The sequence below is a fragment of the Cuculus canorus genome, chromosome 3, assembly GCF_017976375.1.
Source record: "Cuculus canorus isolate bCucCan1 chromosome 3, bCucCan1.pri, whole genome shotgun sequence".
Classification (NCBI taxonomy): Eukaryota; Metazoa; Chordata; class Aves; order Cuculiformes; family Cuculidae; genus Cuculus; species Cuculus canorus.
In genome coordinates, this window is record NC_071403.1 from 50,687,068 (window position 1) to 50,709,284 (window position 22,217).

General features: G+C 36.8%; 1 protein-coding gene across 2 annotated transcripts in view; it reads left to right on the forward strand.

The window, feature by feature from the left end:
* SYNE1 (spectrin repeat containing nuclear envelope protein 1) overlaps positions 1-22,217 on the forward strand; it is a 320,695-nt gene that overhangs the window by 248,746 nt on the left and 49,732 nt on the right. Inside the window, exons 119-131 of one of the 2 annotated variants that reach the window (XM_054062229.1) lie at positions 549-682; positions 2,053-2,257; positions 3,449-3,631; positions 4,604-4,750; positions 5,824-5,978; positions 6,333-6,480; positions 10,281-10,375; positions 11,362-11,596; positions 12,386-12,580; positions 13,787-13,912; positions 14,674-14,829; positions 16,792-16,950; positions 17,356-17,522. In XM_054062229.1, coding sequence (XP_053918204.1) covers positions 549-682; positions 2,053-2,257; positions 3,449-3,631; positions 4,604-4,750; positions 5,824-5,978; positions 6,333-6,480; positions 10,281-10,375; positions 11,362-11,596; positions 12,386-12,580; positions 13,787-13,912; positions 14,674-14,829; positions 16,792-16,950; positions 17,356-17,522 — 2,105 coding nt within the window. Of the gene's footprint in view, positions 1-548; positions 683-2,052; positions 2,258-3,448; positions 3,632-4,603; positions 4,751-5,823; positions 5,979-6,332; positions 6,481-10,280; positions 10,376-11,361; positions 11,597-12,385; positions 12,581-13,786; positions 13,913-14,673; positions 14,830-16,791; positions 16,951-17,355; positions 17,523-20,016; positions 20,170-22,217 lie in introns of those variants that run through there. The other variant, XM_054062230.1, reaches the window with a different exon arrangement.

Below are 22,217 nucleotides of genomic sequence, written 5' to 3' on the forward strand. Positions count from 1 at the left end.
CTGTTTAATCAGGTTGAGATTGGCTCGACTGATCAAATTGTAATAATATGCATAAAAATATTTAATGTTAAAAAAGGGCATTTTCCCTGCCAGCAGTACTTCAGACTGATAAATGAAAAAATAAGAACATTATTTTCCAAATGAAGCTTTTCTAAGCTGTTACTTTTTTTTCATTTAATTCTAAACAGGAAAATGTTATTTAATTTATTTTCTTTTATCAGTTAAGTTGTTATTTCTGAAGCCGTTCCGTGCACTTACTCCTTCTGTGCAAGACTTGTTTAGAATAATCTCTTTTAAAACATTTTTACATTTTCTGAAAATATTAGTTTGAAATTTAGGTTTTGCTATACCTTAATATTGAATCAAATTAATCTAACAATGGTTTTTCTGTTACACAACTTTGATGAAACATACATGAAATCAAGTTTTGCATTCATAACCTGTGTGATGTAATTGATACGTGCTATTCTGAAATGTTTCTATATAGTGCCATATAGTAATACCTCATCTACCTTTTTTTTTTATTATTTTTATTCTATCTGTTTTAGAGCCTACAAGAAGAATTGGAAAAGCAAGAAAATAGCTTACAGAAATTTGGTTCTGTGACCAATGAATTGGTGAAAGAATGTCACCCACCAGTGACTGAAACTCTTACCAACACTTTGAAAGAAATGAATATGAGGTAGAAAATTTCTGTGTCTTGAAATTTACTTTTAGTGGTAAATTTGCATTTTTCCATTGACTCTGTTTTCCATAATTTTTATTTTTATTATATTTTATTATTTCATGGGGACTTGGAGGGAGGGCAGAGTTATTGTTTTCAACATGGACTGGAGAACTGTCTCATTTACTACTAATAACACAGGAAAATTTATTAAAGCATTCAAATGTTACTATCAGTAGCTTTGGTCCATGCATGGCTGCCAACGAAGGTTCATAAATACCATGCTGGAAAATAATAATGCACTTAAAATGGAAGAATCCTGTCTTGAAATTTTGTTTGCTATACATACACCTGGTCCCCCAGATTTCAGGTGCTATTTCTAGTTTTAGGAAGGGTATGATAGGCAAGAAAGTCTAAGCCTTCACCAGTAGCTTGGAAAACAGCTTCCCTAGTATTGCATGCAGGCCAGAACCAGTGTAAAGGTTTAGCCAGAAAAGGTACAGAAAGGTGGGATTCAGAAGCAAAAACTAACTTGGTGGAAAGTTGGTTTGTTTTGGTTTTTTTTTTCTGAAAACACAATCATGCCAGGTTTATTTTAATCTGTGGTCCATCTTGTTCTAGAATCTGGAAGTGGAACGAGGGATTATTCACTCCATTTCAAGAAAGGTAGTGTAGGATTTAACAGTTCCAGTGATGACTGATGGACTTTTCACTTCGTCATTTTTATCATATAATAATAGTTGCAAAATATTGTGATTTCCTTTAGTGAGAAAAAAATGAAATAATTTGATAAATACCAGCACATCTGAGAAAGTACATGTTTCTGATTGCCAGGAGACCCAACAATTTAAAGAGGGATTAGATATTTCATTGGATAATAGAAGTATAAAGAGTTTTAATCGGTCTGGGAGTATTTTAGAAGGTAGTTGCACAGAGCTTTATGACTTTAAATCTGTATCAGGGTTTGAGAGAAAATTGCAGCGAAGGAAATGTTTTCATGTTTACACCTGTTTGGAGCTTCTTAGGCCCTTGCAGGAGTTTGGTACTGGCAGTTCATGGTTGGTCATGGATGTTCTGTGCACTTGAACCAAAGTATGTTAAGTGGAAATAGCAGGAAGTTCAGTTTGTAAAGTACACTCCAAGTCCGACCTCAAGCATCAATATACAACATCCAAGATGCAGTGTGGATCAGACATGCTGTGATAGGTCAGAACAGCCTGCCAACAGATCTCTTGGATTCCTTGGATTTTCCCCCATAGGCCTAGATCTTAGTTATTACCAAATTTCTTAAAAGCCAAAAGACCTCGAGAAACAACAGAGAAGAAGAGGAGCAGTGATAGTTCTTGTGGACTCCCAGGCTTTGATCATTCACCCAATCTCTTCATCAGGTGGAACAACCTTCTGCAGGAGATTGCAGAGCGGCTGCGTGCCAGTAAGGGCCTCCTTCAGCTGTGGCAGAGGTACAAGGACTGCTATCAGCAGTGCTCTTCCACAGTTCGTCAGCGGGAAGACCAGACCAATGAACTTCTGAAGACCGCCACCAGCAAAGACATTGCTGATGATGAAGTTACTACTTGGATTCAGAACTGCAATGTATGTTCAGTTAAGCTTTGCACTTCTTCGTAGCACTCTGGGCTAAAAATTACAACAGGCTCTCCACTACTAAACCATATACTTGATGTATTGGAAACTTGAATACAAATACATTTCTTTTTAGTGATACATCTGTCAGGCACAGTAGAGACAGCTTTATGTCTGCTACTCAAATCCCATAAGTTTTTCAGACTTTTCATGTCGCCTCTCCTTGTTCTAGTGTTGTTTCAGAAGTTTGTGTCTGAAGTCCTTGCTCTGGAAAAGGTGGATAAATTATATAATTTGATTCAGCCTTGAGTCACTGCTTATGGAAGGCATTCTTGCTCAGAAAAATATCTCTACCAAATCCATTAGGTTCCTTATAAATGAAAGAAACATATGATTCTTTGACTATACATCCACCAGTCAAGGCTGTTGGCTTTTTCTGAATTAAAAGAGACTATATATGTCCTGGGGATGTCTTTATCCTTCCTTATAGAAGGACTGTACCTCTAAGCAGCAGGATAGTTTATCTCCTATCTGTGGTTACATTGTGGTGTATTTGAGTTTAAGTTGACGTTTAGTGTCATTGACAAAAAAAGTCATAATTTTAATTGTGTCAGAAAAACAATTGCAAGGACAAAAATTAACATAGTGATGAGATGAGATGAGGTTTTTGAGCATTTGCTGCCATAGTCATCTGGACTGGCAATTTAAATTCTTTAGTCTGAATGATTTCTTCACGTACTATTGTCTCATACTGTAGCGAATTATGTTAGGCCATTTACAAGAGTTTTTTCATCTCCCCTGGTAATTCATAGCAGGAAAAAAAGGGAGGTCTAATTCAGACCAGAATCAATCTACAGTGAGGACTCCGACTGCTTCAGACCAGCAAGTCAGTAGATTCGAAGTGTTTGTTTGAACAAGCATTGCCTCATGAGTAAATCAGGCTTGGTCAAAGATGGCTGAGCTCTCACTTCTTTCTATTACTCGGTGCACAGGTGCTTCAACATATTTTTTCATTCTGCACGTCATTTCCTTTGCATACAGAATGCGAGAGGAAACTTCGGAATTGAAATACAGTAGTACATATAAGCTTTTCATATAGTGGTGCTGCTTCTGAATTGTATTTCTCCTTTAGATCAGATGAGGATAACATCAGCAGAGTGTTAGATTTAACTATTGATATCTTTATTCAATGTGTTGCCACAGGATGTACTCACGGATTTGAAGACAGCACAGGAGTCAATGGTTGTTCTTCAAGAACTGGGAGAGGAGCTAAAAAGCCAGGTGGAGGCTTCAGCAGCAGCAGCTATACAATCTGATCAGCTTTCTCTGAACCAGAATCTGGCAACTCTAGAACAGGCTCTCTGCAAGCAACAGGCTGTACTTCAGGTATGTAGAGGGTGTTTTCAGTCCTTGAATCTAATCATCCTGTAATACCTAAAACCACATAAATGATTGAAAACTGTGTGGGAAAAGAAGTTGGTGTTACCTGTTCGTCAGCATTTCCTAGGCTTCCCTGAAGGCCAAAGTTAAGAGTAGAAAATATGCTCAAGTCATAGAGACCTTGTAAAATGGTCTAAATTCTAGAAAAAGGGTAGAAGACCTTGTAGATTAAAGTGTCCGTCTAGAATACCAAGGGCACCATGCTTTCTGCGGACAGCAATAGCACTAATAGCTGAGTCCACAGCTGCCATTGCCCTGAAGACCACTGCCCTTCCCAGCTAGTTCTTTAGTGGTAAAACAAACGAGAGATTCTGAGTAATTGTGCAGAACTGATTTTTACCCTTTCTGTTGGTGACCTATACAGTAGATGTTACTAATTGCTGTCTCGTCAGGTACTAAAGAGCTAAAAAGGAGTGGCAGCATATGTTCCATAGGAAAATATATGGGGAGAAAGCAACAAAGGTAGTGGCTTCTGTTTGGGTGATAAGAGGATGGACCAAAGAAATGCAACATTGTCTAGAATGTGCTCGCAAAATCACTGTGCTGTGAGGAGACAAAACATAAGAGAATTTTTTCATTTGAAATTGCAATAATAGCAACTAGTGGTTCTTCCTGCTGGCAATAAATTAAGAATTAGTTTCATAAAAGGAAGTTAGAGAAGCTTTTGTATTTCAAGGCAAGGAGATACTTCTGCACTTTTTTTTAAAGTGATGCATTTTTGCTATGATCAAAAATTCTATGTTCTAACCTAAGGACATCGGTAACTCCACAGTCTGTAGAGAAAGCAGCAGTTACAATTGTTCCTTGCCTATCCGGCTGTTTGCACATCTATAAATGAGAATAATGTCAATGAATGTAATGTCAATATGGATGCTATGCGGCCAAAGTTGTTAAACTGGTGGTCCTTTTCTATTCAAGGCTGGAGTGGTAGACTATCAAACCTTTGCCAAGAACCTGCAAGTCCTTGAGGCCTGGATAACAGAAGCAGAAGAAATATTGAAAGGACAGGATCCCAGTCACTCATCTGATCTCTCAGCAATACAGAGTAGGATGGAGGAACTCAAGGTGACTCATAAATGCAGAAAGTGTTGATTTTTTTATTTTATTTTTTTATATTAGCCTGGTTATTTGTAGTACAGGGTGTGCACAAATATTATACATGCATTCTATACGTATTAAAGTACTGTTACTCATGCAAAGTGTAAGATTGAGAACTTAGAAGTTTCATGGCAGTTAAGGAATGATTGTTCATGTCACATTACCCCTGAGTAAAGAAGAAAAGGAAAGGCAAACTAGAACAGAATTAATATAAAATCAAAATGGTAATGGAATTTTTAGCAGTTTTTGAAGATTTCCTTCATCTTGTGTTCTCTAGACTATTTTTGAATTTCTGCACATTCTTTCTCAGTGGTATTTATTTTACTGATGAAGTCATCTATTCATTTTGGTTGTCTTGATATACTGAAGAAACATTCAGACTGTGTACCATGTGGTATCCATTTGAGCTATTTCACTCTTTCTTTTTGTGGGCCTTTTTTTTTCCCCCCTCCTTGTCTTTCAGAAGCCCCAACAGGAAGTTGATGAGCTTTGCAATTGAGGCTCCTTTTGTCATTTTAAACTTCCATTATTTTTGTGTCAGGATTTACTATCTATTCCATTTAGAGTTTGCTAAAAAATACAGGACAGTTTTCTGCTTCGGGAATTGGATATTTCTATACTATATAACAAAAAAATGAAAATATAAAGTTGAATAAATTCAATGGGAATTTGGTAGCCTAACATTCAGGCTGAGAAACAGACTAAGGAAAAAGGCTTATTTTTTTGACACTAAAATCATATGGCTTCAAACAGTAGCCTGCTTTTGCAGTTCCAAATGGTAAATCCCCAATATTGCAAAACGCTTCAGTGCAATTTGAATTTATTTCTCTGTGCACATTTAAACCTGAACCTAAGTCTCCTGGGACTGGGACCAGAGACTGAAAACTGCAAAAGCAATCCTTTCCTGGCACAGAGGTTGCTTGCCACTTGGTGGCAACCAAGGCCATTCTAAATTTAACTGAGTGCTAGTTCATAATTTTGCAGTCTATAATGGTGCAATTACTGAACTTCCTTGTTATCACTTTTGTTGATTGTTGCAGAGCCAGATGTTGAAGTTCAGTAGCATGGCCCCGGATTTGGACCGTCTTAATGAGTTGGGTTACAGGCTTCCTCTGAATGATAAAGAAATCAAAAGGATGCAGACCCTGAACAGACACTGGTCTCTCATTTCATCTCAGACTACAGAAAGATTCAGGTGGGGGTCATTAAGTAGTGGTTTATAGTTTTCTTCGATACTAGAAAGTATACCTTTTGCGGAGCATAGAATGATACAGATATTTTATCAAGCAAAGCTGCTTTCTTTTGGTGTAGTTATAGGTAAAGAGTGAAGCCTGTGAGGTGAGGTATTAGTTTAGCCACAAAATAAGAGTTTGAAATATGGAAAACTGCTACTTTTCAAAATATTGACTAAATAAATTGGACAAGGCAGCTGAGTGGGAAAAGCAACACTATCTGATTTGGATTTCTGCTGAAGAGTTATTGCAAAACATTCTTAATGCAGTGTGTGACAGGATGAGACCTTACCTGAATCTGTCTTTCTTTCTTTCAGTAAGCTGCAGTCTTTTTTGCTGCAGCAGCAGACCTTCTTGGAGAAATGTGAGACTTGGATGGATTTATTAGTTCAGACTGAGCAGAAGCTGGCAGCAGAGATTTCAGGAAACTACCAGAGCCTTTTAGAGCAACAGAGGACACATGAGGCAAGTCATCATGTGTATTTATTCAAAACTATGAAACTACAACACATACTATTTATACATAAATTGAATGCATGTTCTTTTGTGGAGTAAGATAATAGCATGCCTTGAATTAAATTACATTTGCCTACACCCTCTGAGAATATCTTAATTTAAAAAGAGAAGCAGGCAAATATGTCAGTAATACCCGCTTTGAGGGAGGACTTGAATGTATTCATCTGTCTACGTTTGATCAGTATATATCAGTATCAATGTATCAGTACACCTTTAAGTGCTTGTCCACCACACTTGGTCTTCTTCAGATTGGTTTGTATCAAGGAAATGAAAGATTTCATTGGTCTTCCAATAGAATCCAATTATCCTCATGCAATTTGACCCTTTGTCTCCAGTCCTAACTGGAGAAAATCTCTATTGTTTCAGTTTATCCTCATTTTGTTTATTTGTAATTGAATTGCCGACATATGCAACATCTGAAAAGGAAGTTAAAGGAAGATTTTCTGTCAAATTCTGAGTTATATAACTCATCATAGGGCCTCCATTTGGTAACATTTCCCTGGAGGACAAACTGATTTTATCTTTGCTATGTGCTGGAGTCATTTGCCCGTTTGCAATAAATCCAGAACTAGCCCAGTTCTCGCTGCAGGGAAGAACTGATTCAAAGTTTTTACTAGAGAATGCCTTTATGATTCTTCAGTGAAATCAAGTACTGCACATTTTTCCTCCACCCATATCATTACTGCCAAGAATCCTGGTAAAGATCAAGTAAGACAAGTCAATTTTCATACCAAATCTCCCATGTGGCCAGAGTAGTTTCAGTTCCCATAACTTTTTCAGCTGACCTACCCATAAACTCAGGCAAGATCACAGGGAGAGTAATGTCCTTCCCTTCCTCTTGCCTTGTATGTGGCAGCATAGTGCTTGAGTGAATGTCCAATAGCAGATAGCAATTCACAATTGTTACTGCTTGCTTTAGCATGTATTTGCTTTAACATTTAATTGCCTTTGCTTTCACAAGTGTCATCCACTTAATTTTCTCTTGGTTCTGCCAGCGTTAACTGGGCAGAGTGTCTTTGTAAATTGAGATGTCTCAGCTCTTTGAGATTTAAATATCCTGAAATTATTGCTGTCTAAGTGGATAATTTCCTAATGTTGTTGTGTCCAGTCATAGCTATAATGTTTTGAAAGTGGTTATCAGCAATCTTCTTACATTCAATTGTCTTGATATCTTGGCTTAGTTCTTCTCTGAAACCTTGATCAGAACAGTTAGCTCAGTTAATCAGGCACTATAGCTTTTTTTATTACAACCATAATGTCATTTCTCAGAATTTAGAGAACTAGAGAACACTGTAGTGCATCCTAAGGAAATTTGTATAGCGCATTTTTTTCCCTGAAGTTTTTTTGCACTTTATATAATTTAAATGTATTCAGTACTCAGTGTTCTTTGCAGTGTCTCCTGATACTCGTGAAGGATTTTATTTCCACTCTGAACAGCTGAAAAGGTCAAATCTAAACTTCTTGAGATGAATTTACAAATTATTTTGCTTTATATTTTTAAAGATAGTCAGAAAATACTGTGATTCCCAGAATTTATATTGAAATGCCTCCAGGGCTATTATCAGCTTTCCAGTGTTGACTCATAACTTTGCTGGTGTCACTTCAAAGAGGACCCCAGATACCTTAGTGGCCTGATTTAGAAATAATTTCCCATTGAAATTTACTAATCAGTCATGTGGAGGTGATGCTTTTTTCAAATATTGTGCACTAACACTGGCATCTGCATCAGATGATCTTGTAGTCATTCTTGTGAAATTCTGCAGCTAGCATTTGTGAGCCTGGTACATTGCTTGGGATTCCCGCAAGGTGGGAATGCACCAAGACAAGCAACTAAAAACGTGCTGTCAGGGGAAGGGAAAGTTCCTTGTAAACTCCATTACTGAACTTTTATTCCAGTGTGCTGGTATAGTGCATTCCAAAACCTGTCCTCCTTTCCTCCTCCTTCGAATTCCTATTTCTGTGATTTATAGTGATCTATGTATAGATCTATTTATAGTGATCTATGTATGAGAAGAAAATGGGGTGGCGAATGTCCCACATATCAGAGTAAGCCGCTTATGTACAGAAGCAGTGTGGAAAGTGAGAGAGTATTGAGAGAAATATATCTCCTTTTGGGTAGGGCTTGAATACCTCCACTCTAAGCAGCGCTCCTCATGCTTGATTTTTTTCATCCGTCCTTTTTAAAAAAGGACCTTTCATTTCACCTGTCCTCTTAAAAAAAATACTAAAATTATCACTTTTAGTTCCAGTGGGTTTTGGTGTTTTTTTTAACTAGTTGTGTTCTGTTTAGTTTCAATCAACGTCAACAATGCTGGTAGATGCTATTGCCTACTGTACTTCCTCATACCCCCTAACTTAACAGAAATAGATGTGACAGGAAGTAAAATTCCTCCCCTCTTGCTCAGCTTCATAATATTGTCAAGCCGACAGTTGTGGTTTTGTTTTGTGAGATAATAAAGCAATTAATTTCCCTCTAGTTCAGTCTCAATCACTCATAAGAGCCAAGGTAGTCAAAGAACACTCTCAAATACTGCTTACAAAAATATCAGACAACACTATTTCTTTCTATGGGAAAATTTATGACCTGGATAACATTTTCTAAATAAACTCAGTGATTCAGAGAAGCAAAATCTCATTTTGAAAAACTATTCCATCATCTAGAAGTCTTAAGCTACATTAAATGTGCTTGAGGGATTTAATTGTGCAGGTGCCAGAGGGTAGTTTGCTGACAGTTGCAGATACAGGTATTGGTACTTCATGATTTGAGCTGGTGGAAAACTATATAACAGGGGTATAATCTGGATTTTGGGAACTGTAGCTCTCAGTTTAGTCGGGAGTGGATTTCTATCAACTGCAAACGCCATCAGTAACAAAAGAAAAAAGAAATCTCAAGCTTCGTACCAGTATACTTTCTCTTTTAATCTCTCTGAAGACCTTTCTAAATTAGAGTGGGTTTAGTCCTGAGGTGATGCCTGGTTGTACCTTTATCAACATAAGAATATTCCTGAAAAACTTTATCTAGAGATATTACTAAAAGAAAAATATCTTTAAAAATAAATTTTAGTATATACTTAAGTTATATTTGCTGAAGTAGTACATAAGTAAATTTTTTGTTTTAAGTCATATTGAAGTAATAAGGGAGTTTTAAAGATTTGATGTGAGTGCTTATTGTGACAGATGGAGAAAATTGGAAAATAAATTGGAAAAATTGGAAAAAGCGGAAAGTTAATTTCTAGCTCCTACGCATGGCTGCCTATTTTTTTAAAGTTCTTTTGGCATTGTAAAATTATATTAAAAGTTTGTAAGTCACTGTCACACACAGTCTGCATAAATTCAATTTAACAAGGCAAAGGACTATAATATTCTGAAAAATTTTAAAAATAAAAAGTGCCCTTGCTGTCCATGTAATAAATACCCTGTCTGGATTTTGTTGTAAATTATACATTATAGTGCAAGTCATGCAATTGTACTCAGAGATATAAAACCTAGCTCCTGTTGATATTATTTAGCTTTTTAATAGTTTTTTTTTAAAAGCTTAAGGGCTTAAGGAACTAATGATAGTTACTAGAAGCAGCGAGTAACTCCAGCAACGAGGTTTTTAAATGTGTTTCTACTTAAGTTTGTGACAAAACTCCCATTGAATTCATTTGAAATGAGACTAAATACATGAAAAATCATTTTTACCAGTGCATACAGAAAGTAATAAAATGTAAGATTTCATTTTAACATCCTTGTCTCCTGTACAACAGCTATTCCAGGCAGAGATGTTCAGCCGCCAGCAGATCTTGCATTCAATTATCTCTGATGGGCAGCGCCTCCTAGAACAAGGACAGGTGGATGACAGGTAGACATTCCTGTGTTGTTGCTGCTACTGATTATATGAAGTAATACTTAAACCAGTAGGACACTGCCAAATACAGAATGTCAGTGTTCAGATTATGCTCTTCTGAGGTAGAAATTACTGTCAGTGGTTATTTAAGATTAGCCATTTCTTAAATAAGGCAGTGTTCTTCAGGATGCTGTGGGGTATGTGAATGTTTGAATGCAGCTGGGAATACAACAGCCTTGAGGCTGCTTCTCTGACAAAAAATAATCTTGGATTGTCAAGTATGTTACATATACATCTATTTTGATGCACTTTCAAAATGTCACTTTCACCAAAGTAGCCTGCAGTGACAGATTTAGTGAGTTACCCTTGTTTTATGCCTGCTGGTGTTTTGCCTCTACCAAGAGGATACTGCCATTTAAGAATACCTGCAGCCTAAATTGGTGGAATAAGAATTCATAGCTGTGTGAGATTTCATTATAAACACTTGTGGTCAAATGAATGAAAATCAATAAAATACCAGTGGCTTCACACTTGTGCATATGCTTTTACTTTGTGAAGGCTATCATGGTCCTAATATAAGATGAACTGTTTATTGAAATTTGAGAATTGTGCAAATGCTGTCTGTATTTTTATGCCTGCTTTGAGCTCAGTGGTAGATCTGGGAATGAATTGTGAAATGTCCATGATTTATTATGAATTTGGCTAATCCAAACTGGAAAAACCTGTGGGTTTTCTTTGTATATGTCTGTGGAGAAGGTAGAAGAGTTTTGCATGTTAAAGGTTTTCTAAAGACTCAGTAACTGTAGACTTTGGATTTTCCTAGTGCACGAAATGTGAAGTTCTCATCCTCAGTCAGCTATCGTGAGACTTCAGTGCTTTTCTCCTAGTGTTTTGTAATCAGCGGCCAGAAAACACCTTTGCTTTCCCTTCATTTTATTTCATTAAACAAATAGATCAAAGTATGAATTTACTATGTATTTTTTTTTTCCTATTGATAATAGAGAGGAATTTAATCTGAAGCTCACTCTTCTAAGTAATCAATGGCAAGGAGTAATTCGCCGGGCACAGCAGAGGAGGGGGATCATTGACAGCCAGATTCACCAGTGGCAGCGCTATAGGGAAATGGCAGAGAAGCTGCGCAAGTGGCTGGTAGAAATGTCCTGTCAACCAGTCAGTGGCCTGGAAAATGTTCCTATCCCATTACAGCACGCCAGAGCACTATTGGATGAAGTGCAGGTATGTCCAGTATGCTTGAAGAAAGAGAAGAAAATCTCTACATTTTTTTACAGCCTTCATAATTTAAAACATTCGTCAAAAGGTAATAGATTCAGACTGTATGCTTTGCAGAAAGCAAGTTGGATGTTAGTTCTTTGGAACTGGCATAGCCTCAGAAGCAGCAATATAATGGAAACGAAGTTCAAGTTCATAAAGAATATGCATCGGAGAACTTACTGGGCCCTCTTTCTCAAGTCTTATTTGCTTCTGGTTTTGCTTTATATCTGACATCTCACTTAAACTGCCTTTGAAAAAAAGAACAGTTATGTCCTGTTTGAGGAATGTATTCTAGCTAACAATAAAGGATACCTTGATTGTCCATCTTAGTGTGAGGTTAACAGTGTTTGTTTGGCAGCTTGGTGTCTTCAAGCTTTTTGGCTGGAAGATATATATATAATGAAAAGTTTATAAGCATAATAGGCTCTAGAAGAACTATTTCTCTTTAAGTGCATTTGAGATACTGATATTAATGGGAAAAGAGAAGTCTTTCATGTCTCTGTCTCCTGGGAGAAATTTTCTAAAGGCCTGCTGCAGTAAATGATTGTGAAAAGACTAGAGTAAAGCAGTTGGACTGTATCCTATGCTTAAGCCAAGGTATGCAATCAATTAAAAGTGAATTGGTAAAGTATGGGCTAGGTATGCAATCAATTAAAAGTGAATTGGTAAAGTATGGGCTAGGTAATGAATGATACTGAATTGCTAACTGTAATTAAAAAGACAAAACTGACAGAAAGCTGTTAATATTTTCAGCTTAAAGAGAAAGTACTCCTAAGGCAGCAAGGGAGCTATATCCTCACTGTGGAAGCTGGGAAGCAACTGCTGCTCTCTGCTGACAGTGGAGCTGAGGCAGCCCTGCAAACAGAGCTTACCGAAATTCAGGAGCGCTGGAAGATAGCTAGCACACAACTGGAGCATCAAAAGAAACAGCTTGCTTTACTACTGAAAGTAAGTATGTGATTTCTTCTGTACTTCTTTGACAAGCTCTCTGTTGAAGAAAAGCATTCACAAGGGATAAGCAAAATAATTTCCTTTCTTCACCTCAGAAAGTAGGAGTGGTAATACTTTACAGTAAGCGTGTATGCTAGTTCATGTCTTTTAATTGGCTTTAACACTGCCAATAAAGGATATTCCTACAAGTCGTATTTTCAGCGTAGATTTAAAAAAATGTATTTTATTATATGATCTTGTTCTTACGCAGGACTTTTTAGTGGTCTTCTGACCACATGGGAAGTATAAGTGTATATTCTAGAAGAGTATGTGTTGCATTAAGAACATCACAGACTAGTGTCATGTATGGTCATATTGCTTACTAAGGAGAGAAGAAGACGACACTAACAAGAAGGGTTTGTTGCAAGACCTATTATTGTAATTCTTCATCCTTAAGATGATCATAAAATACTGGCATAAACTGGAAAAGAATTGAAGGAGATAAATACAAAGACAGTGCTAGAAGGAGCGTATTTTGAAACAGAACACTAAGAAAAACAAGTTCTGTGTTTTCAGCTATCACACAACTGGCACTCTATGGGTTGACTGGCTTATTAGAGATCTTTCTGTCTGTGAGTACATTTTTAATAGGTTTTAAGAAGCAGGTGATGCAGGTAAAACCATAGTGTCACATGACGATTGGTACAGTTTGATTGCATTGGACACATTTAAAACTTTGGAAAGTGTGCAAACAGCGAAGCTGGGTATAGCTGCTAATTTAGAGGAGATTCTGCTGCTACTTCACTTTGACCTGAATTTGCAGTATCCCCAACCACTTCTCTTTTTTTTCTGGAGATTGATGCCCCAAAAAGGAAACGTTGTCAAACAGTGGTGTGTTTAACACAAGTATTAAAGAAAAGAAGTGGGAAAACATTTTGGGAGGAGGAGGCTTTTCTGGAAGAATAGAGTTGTAGTAATAACACTGTAATAACAGGGGCTTTGGCTGATGTATTTCTACTAGCAGAAATCTACACACAAAAAAATTGACAGAGTTGTACATACAACTCAAGCTCTGGGACTAGGAGTATTATTTAGAGGGCAATTTCAGGGCATGTTATTATTATTATGGAGAAGTTTTCACTGTTTAGTGGTTGGTTAGGCAAATCAACAAGCATAAGCATAATCCAGATCTGAACTGAAGTGTAATAAACATTCTGCCTTCAGGACTGGGAAAAATCTGAAAAGGGCATAGGAGACTCCCTGGAGAAGTTAAGATCATTCAAAAAAAAGCTTTCTCAGCCTTTGCCAGAACACCACGATGAGTTGCAAGCGGAGCAGATTCGCTGTAAGGTAAAGCACTTGTTCTCTCTTGACTGTTGTCCCATCTTTGTATGCCTTTGTGCAGTAACCTTTTCCATTGTTCTTAGGCTTCACATTACTGACTGGGCAAACCAGTCAGCCATCCCTCTGACAAGAAACTATCCATCTAACATTTGGACAGCATAATACCGGAGTGATCTCACTATAATACAAATCCTGCAGGGTCATTATAGATCTTGTCAAAGTGAGATCGGAACAGGGTCTGAAAAAGTATTGTAGAAGCATTAAATACTGGTGTGTTTTATTTCAGAAATTCTAGCTTTAAATTTAAACTCATGGTATCTAAACTATTGTTTTAGTGCTTTTTATGAGCTGAGATTACTCTGGGAGATGTTAGATAACACTTTTATGTTATGTTCTTTGCAGTTTAGAAATGGGTTGCAACTTTAAAATATTTTCAGTATGGAGTAGTCCAAACCGATACTTGGAATTCTCAAATACCTTTGACTTTTAGAGAGATTTGAATAGCATATTAATTTGTGACTGTTACAAGGCTGACTTATCATTCTCTATTGGGGAGTTACCCCTCTATTAATTTTGAAGGTATTGGTACATATGGGATTGGTGTTTTTCTTTTAAACAAGGCTGAAACAGTCTGCTTGAAATGGTGAGTCTGCTCAGATATGACTTCAATTTGGAGGGATAACAATGCCTGTCTTCATGTTTCATCAACACCTTTGAGGTTTCATTTCTTAGCGAACTGGTACTTTTTTCTGTGCACTTCTTTTAAGGAGTTAGAGAATGCTGTTGAAGGATGGACAGATGACCTTGCACACCTCTCTCTGCTGAAGGAGACCCTGTCTATTTATATCAGCGCAGATGATATCTCAATCCTCAGTGAGCGCATAGAGCTTCTGCACAAACAGTGGGAGGAGCTGTGCCACCAGGCAAGTAGAGTACTGAGCAATGATACAAGTGTGCAGGCTACAAAAGTGTTGGGAGAAAAACTGAATGTGAGTGGTAGCTTTTAGCAAAGATGCATAAAGACACATTCAGATTCCATACTGAACTCTTGCTGAATCTGGGAAAACATCCGTTGAAATGATTCCTTTAGTTACTGCTTATATTTCTAGATTTATTTAACTTTGCCAGGGCTGTGAGGTCATTTAAACAGCTTTGAAATGACAACAAAATGCCACACTATGTGCTGTGGGACTGTGGCATGGTTGGCTGAGGAAAACACAGAAGTAATCCAGTTTACTCTGCTTCAGTAGAGGAGCTGTGCTTAGGAATAATTGCCCCTCCTCTCTCAACATTACTGTATTGTACCTTCAGTTCTGCTGGTGGCTTCTGATTCTTCAGATGTTGATGTCTGCATTTCACTTAGTCTGAGGATGACTTGCTTGGCTACAAAATGAACTGAGGGGTATTATTTGATTTTTCAGGGCATTGTACTATCAGTGTGGGTTTTGCCTCCATTTTGCAGTTAGGAAGTCAAGTAGTGAAGTCTTCCTTACCCAATTTTTCACATTACCCTAATGTTATTTTTGTGGTTCAGCAGTGATTGCAGTGCAGATAAACTGGGACTAACTTGGAAATAGTTGCATCATATAAGGTACCTGTAAAGGCTTCAAAAACACCCCCAAAGTAGGAAAAATGCTTCACAGTTAACAACACAGAACTGTGGATGGATTAGTTGTAATTAAATGAAGCAATGCAGATACACCTAAGTTACAATGTAGTCACTGCACATATGTTTATGGTACAGGAGGAAGACAAATAAAGAAGATTTATCTTAGTTTTATGAGTACTGAATGTTTCAGGATGTAACCTAGTGCAACACTCTGTTCAACCGCTGTTTTTTTCCGGAAAGCTGCCATCAGCTTTAGAACCGCAAAAAGGAAATGTGAGATCATGTGCATGCCCCTGTTAAACCTAAGACGATAGTTAAAAAACATATCACTTTTGTTTGTGAAAGAGCAGATGCAGTCTTCATCATCTCAGCTGAAATGCTGATATAAAGTCAGAAACAGTGCAGATTACCATGGGGAGGAAGTAAGTAGTTGTACAAATGTCTGAAACGGTAGGGATGACTTTGCTGCTTGCCCTCTGCTGCTATTTTGATTTCAAGTCCTGTCCTTGTCTGTCTGTTACTATTCATAGTCTGAGATGCTGCCACTGCTATAGCAATTTCTTAAACATAGCAATATTCTTCTTTCTCTTGTATTGATCACAGCATTTGCCTGTTTAATGTCTTGTGCCTCTTCTTTCCTGTCAGTGCACACTCTATTCCTTTGGAAATTCTCCAGGTGTAATTTAGGAGAAATAGTCGTCTATGCAACAAGTGTATTGGCACTCCAGTAGAAAATTGCTTATGCAAAATATAGTGTATCTTTGATTTAGTTTTGTACTTACAAATCACGCTTATGCATAAATTTCACAGTCCTTTTGAGTTTGGCATCTGCTGTGTATATATCTATTTTTTTGCCTTGGTTAAGCATTTGTATCTCCTGGTTTTATTTAATCCCTTGGACTAAAAAGAAACTATTAATATACTTTATAACATTTTATAAGCCAGCAAAAATTGTTACAGAATTTATTTATTATCTCCTAGTGAAACTTTTGAGTTTGAGACGTTATAAAACAAGATATTGACAGGCTGCTTAAGTCCTGGATGTCTCTGTATGCAGTAGAATGTAACTAACAGGAAATCTGAGAATTAACACCTGTAAACTCACAGAGTCACACAAAGTTTTTGCAGTGCAACTTCAGTTTGTTTTAATGGCAAGTGACTGGCTGGGACACTTTTGCAGGGCAAAAGGAGTTCACATTGAGGCACAAAGTGTTTCAAGCATTTCTTAAAAGAATTTACTATTTTGTTTTTATTTGTTCTCTGCAAATGTTATAAGGTCTCCTTACGTCGACAGCAAGTTAGTGAGAGACTGAATGAGTGGGCTGTCTTCAGTGAGAAGAACAAGGAGCTCTGTGAGTGGCTGACACAAATGGAAAGTAAAGTTTCTCAAAATGGCGACATCCTCATAGAAGAAATGATTGAGAAACTTAAAAAGGTATAACGAAGTGCATGTACACTTACATACTGTTCTTTAACTGCTTCCTCGTTTTATGTTGTAGAGAGGATAGTGAATTAGCTGAAGCAGTTTTATCTAGCACTCATGTTTCTACACACACAGTAAGATTGTGTGTTTGTGTTCTTCTCTTGCTACGTAGCATTTTCCTGTCTTTCTTAAGGATATAAGAAAATTAAGTGGATGCGAGGTCAAAGGCATCTAAATGCTTTGGTAAATGTCCAACCAGAGTTGCCTGTAATGAGTTTAACTGTAGAAGATGTATTTATAGGAGGCATTGTGGTTTGCACTGGTTCATTCTTATACATCTGATGTTTAAGAGGTTCTCTCTCCACCGTACCAGTCATCAAACAAACCCCTGACTTCTCATTCCTCCGTACTGTCCAGGATTATCAAGAGGAAATTGCTGTTGCCCAGAAGAACAAAATCCAGCTCCAGCAAATGGGAGAGCGACTTGCTAAAGCCAGTCATGAAAGTAAGGCATCAGAAATTGAGTACAAACTTGGCAAGATCAATGACAGGTGGCAACATCTCCTAGATCTTATTGCAGCCAGGTAAAATAGTTGTTTTGTTTCTAAATGCTACAAGGAACAGATTAATATGTCATTAATTTAAGATCTTTTTGTTGTCTTTTTATCATTAACTATGAACGAGTTTATTCTTAACCATCAGCACATTTCTGTGAAATTCACCTTCATGTCTTACTTCACGGTACCTGACATCATTTCTTCAAGAAGAGTCAATTCAAAACATTATCTGCTAAAATGGCATAGGATAAGTTTAAGTCAGATTTAGTGAGCTTTGCTCCAATACTATCTTACTTCAGATGAGTGCTTAAAACTGAGTGAAATGTTTTTCTAAAAGTTGTTGGCAGAGGAATCAAACCAGTGCATTTGTAGTTTTGCATTTCAAGAAGAGCAGTTCCAGACTCGAATTGTAGTTTTTCTGCCTGATTTTTTCAGTGATGGAGTAGCGTGGTTTCATGTAGACATATGCACATTGGGCTTAAAGATTCTTTTTACTTAAGGTAACAAGCATAACAGTGACTTTCATAATGTAAAGAAATACAGGATTGTTGTTTGATAGATGAAGAAACTGGTTTATTTGTTTCAGTACTTTCTGTTGAGTTTTACTACAACCTCCCTCCCATTACCAACAATAATTGTTTCAAAGTTTTGCAGTTCACAAAATGTACATATGCTTTATGTCTTACACTTCTGTGACATATGAATCAGTAATACTTAAGCTCTGTTATCAGCAAAAAGCTTTGTTTCATTTTGTCCATTCTTTTCTGTCCATTCTTTTTTTTTATATGGTTTTACTGCATTCCTGCTCTGAAATCTGTAGGCCTGGGAGCAGTAAATTTTATGTAAGCAGAAGCATTCTGGTGGCTCCAGTTTTTATAGTGGTTCATTTTAAAGTAATGAACGCTGTAAATATCTTACAGAACAATTAAGTCAGGAAGTGGCACATTATGGTCGAGGAGTCCCAGAGGATACGATACATCACCAGTTGTTAAACATAAAGTATAATTGCCATATATTTCTGTTTCCTTTGAAACTTCTAGTCAGCCAATTATGTTCAAATAAATACCTTCAGGAAGTTTCTAGTGAAAGCGATTGCATTCAGAAACTGTATTGTCTATTCGGTATTAGAGGTTGTTGTCCTCTATAGGGGCAGTAAGGGTTCAAGTTTCTGTATCATTTTGGGGGTAGGGAGATGTAAACTGCAATATTAGAGACTTAAACTTTCTCATTTAGTTATCGTGAAGCAGGGTGTCAAGTCTTAGTACTAAACTAATCTATATAAAATATTTATTTATTTTTATTTCCAGATGATTTTAATTCAACCTTCTCTATAGTGTGCTTAGCACTATTTACACAATTAAACATAGAGTCCTTTCTATTCTAGTGCTTACTGAAGTGAAAAAAAATGCAAAGTTTGAACGTTGCGTTGCTGGAGTTGGGAAGTAAATGATAGAGAGAAATTTTGCTAGTTAATCTGTAGCTTAGTCTAATAGCAGTTAAAGCCCACAGTTGTTGATTAATGTATGTATTGAAGTATTAATTAATTAATGTATTAATTAATGTATTAATTAATTAATTAATTAATGTATTAATGAAGTACTTGTATCAATGGCTAATTTCCACAGGACTAAAAGGTTTGTATCCTGAAGCTACATTTTAGAAGGGTCCAGAAGCTCTTTAGAACACATTGTTATATTTTGTAGTATGTTCCTGTTACGATATTTTGGAGTTTGGAATGTATCATGGAACATGAATTTTGGCTGAAGTCAGCTAGTAAATGCAGATTAATTGTACTGGTGTTGAGAAAAACCCACATCTTTTTATATTCTGGATCCCTGACAGTATTAATAAGTTACTATATCCTGTGTGCTTTTCTGCGAAGCCGCACTCATTCTTTGCCTTGAGCATTTTTCTTACTGGTTTGTTTCCTGCATCTGTGAACTAATAGAAAGTGTTCTATAAAAACACTTTAATAATATGGTATGGTAATATGCTTCCAGTCTCTCTGTTGACTTTATGCTGTGCACTGGAACTTCTCCATTTACCTGTAAAAGCCTCTCTGTCTTTCTCACATTCTGTTTCCTTATCCATTGTTTTCTCTGAGGAGGTCTGTAGCTGCAGAAGAGACAGCTACAGAAAAGTAGTTCTGTCTCTACATCAGATTTCTGTTTCTGCTTTTCTAGAATATTTTCATCTTTTCAAATGGATTTTTCTGACTTATCAACATGGTGGAAAAAAAACATTACAGATGTTTACAGTCAGGAAGCTTTGCTGTTGCTGCAGCTGCTCAGGCTTTGCAAAGACAGCTTTGTTGTATGTGTTTTCATCCCTTCCCCTAGCACTCACGGTCCACATTCCTGGAGATCAAGTCTGGCACATGTTGATGAATGCAGTTTTTATTTAGAAACATGACCACTTGTCACCATTCAGTCTCATGTTATCAAGCAGTGGCTACTAACATTTGTTTGGTGTGCAAGATTTTCTGTACAGTACTCACCAGCAAAGAGAAGTGTGTCCCTTTTCCTCCCCCTGCCCAAAGCACAGTGTTTGCAGGCTTTTGGAGTGGAATTCTGGAAAATTTCATGGTGGTGACGGAGAACTCGCATGCTGTGAGGATGGCGGAGGACAGCAGTGTGGATTCAGATCTCCCAGACTGTAATTGTGATATCACAAGGCAGGAAGTTATTTTTGTTTGTTTTTTATTGATTTCTTTCTGGTTTTGGCTTGCTGGGAAACTAATTGAAATATTGATATGTAGAAATCAGTACCTTAGCTAGAAATGACTATTTTCTGCTCTGTTTAAAAATAGTTGACAGTGATAACAGCATACTTTATTTTATAACTAGTACATTTTGATCCTAACATAATTTTTTGTTACTGATACAGACTTAGAACTCATAAAACCTCTCTGAAAGAGACTGTAGACTGGTTTTACTGATGGTTTTAAATACAGGAGTGTGTACACACAGGAGAGAAAGCAGACTTTGCATTTGTCTGCTCACAGTTCGTGTCATCAAAGGGGCATGGCTACAAGGAAAAGGCAGAGAAAGAGAGGGGCTGTAAAGTGTCTTGGACTTAACTTACTGAAGCTGCTCAGTTGTGTACATATTAATGACTGTTTTGTAACTTCATGTAATACTTGAACTCAGCCTACATCACCTCAGATTTTATCAGCTTCTATTTTTCTGTCTTCACATTATGTTTTCTAGGAGTTTTGCTGTTTTTCAGAGTTCTAGATATTTACTCTTTGAAAGGGGAAACTGTGATCAGAAAGGCAAAGATAACTGGCAGTACTAGTGTCCTGGTACACAGTAGAACTGTACTTTGGACAATAGATCTTTTTTAATCATAAAAATACTGTTTTAAACTTATCTTTAAATGTATTTTAATAGTGTAATATTTTTCTCTATTTCATGGAATAAGTATTTCTTGAAACTTTGTCTCCAGTTCAAAGGATATTTATTTCTAAAAACTTTTCTGCTTTCAACAGGGTTTGTGCAGTCTTAGCTAACATGCTTTTACTGACTTTTTTCATGTTGCTTTTAAAGGTTAATATTAGTAACCAGCTGTCTACATGACTAAGGCAGCAGCTATGAGTTCTATATGATGCATTGTTACATATTTACAGGGTTGTTCCTGTTTAGGTTTAAGTAGAGTCTAAGGCTGTCTAATTTAGGACTACTTGATCTGAAGTTATTTGTGCTTAATTTCAGCTCCAAATTCTTCTTCCACTGCCTTTTCTTAATGTAAAATAAACATTTTAAAGTTATTCTTTTCTTGGGGAAAATGAGGTACCATAATTTGAAAACGGAAACATAAGCATCGTAAGCCTACTCAGTTTCAGATGAGTTTTTTGTCAGTAAACCCTGAAACCAAATAATTGAAGTCTGCAGTATCTTAAGTATTTGTGAAATGTAGAAAAGTCTGATATGTGCATTATATATATAAAAAAAACAACTTTAAAGCAACCGTGTCATGCGACCAAGCCTTTGTTTTGAATGCGGAGTCGCCATTATCCAGCAGAGAAGTTATCTCAAGTCTCTTGCAGTGATGTGCACAGTGCTGCAACAGAAGCATGAGATGATTATTGGAATAATTAACTCCTCAAATGTAGGCATGTAACTGAAATTTCAAGCTATCAAAATTACTATTGGCTAGGTATCCCACATACTAGAATGGTTTATAATTTTACCTTTGTCTCTAAATAGAGACTTTAGTTTCATTAACTTTCATGCCCTGCCATTAGCATGGAAAGATGGGCTTTGAGTCCTTTCATTTTTAAGGGATAATATGTTTGTTGCAGATACAATAGCAATTTGTACCCAGACATACTATTCAGTGAGAAGAAGAGCACAGGCATATTGCCTGCTAAAATTCAGAACTAAAACTCTTAGGCATGATAGATTATATGTATTATTTGTTCTTAGATATGTTTTCAGAGTAGCTACAAGCACAACACTGTATTGCAGTTCAGTCAAAAAATAAGGAAACCCAGGAGACTCCAAAAAGCAATTAATTATTTGCTTCAATTTGTACCACGAACAAGGAACCTGTTATGTTAGACTCAGTACAAAAAAAAGAACAGTTGTTAACAGTAAATAGAGCAAGGGGAAGAAAAACCTTTGTTTTTCTTTTTTTTTTCCTTCACTTTTGGAATTTAGGTGTGGGGAATTGCAAAAGTTTGGCAAGAGGTCAAGTTTAGCAGTAGATTTTGTGTTTGAT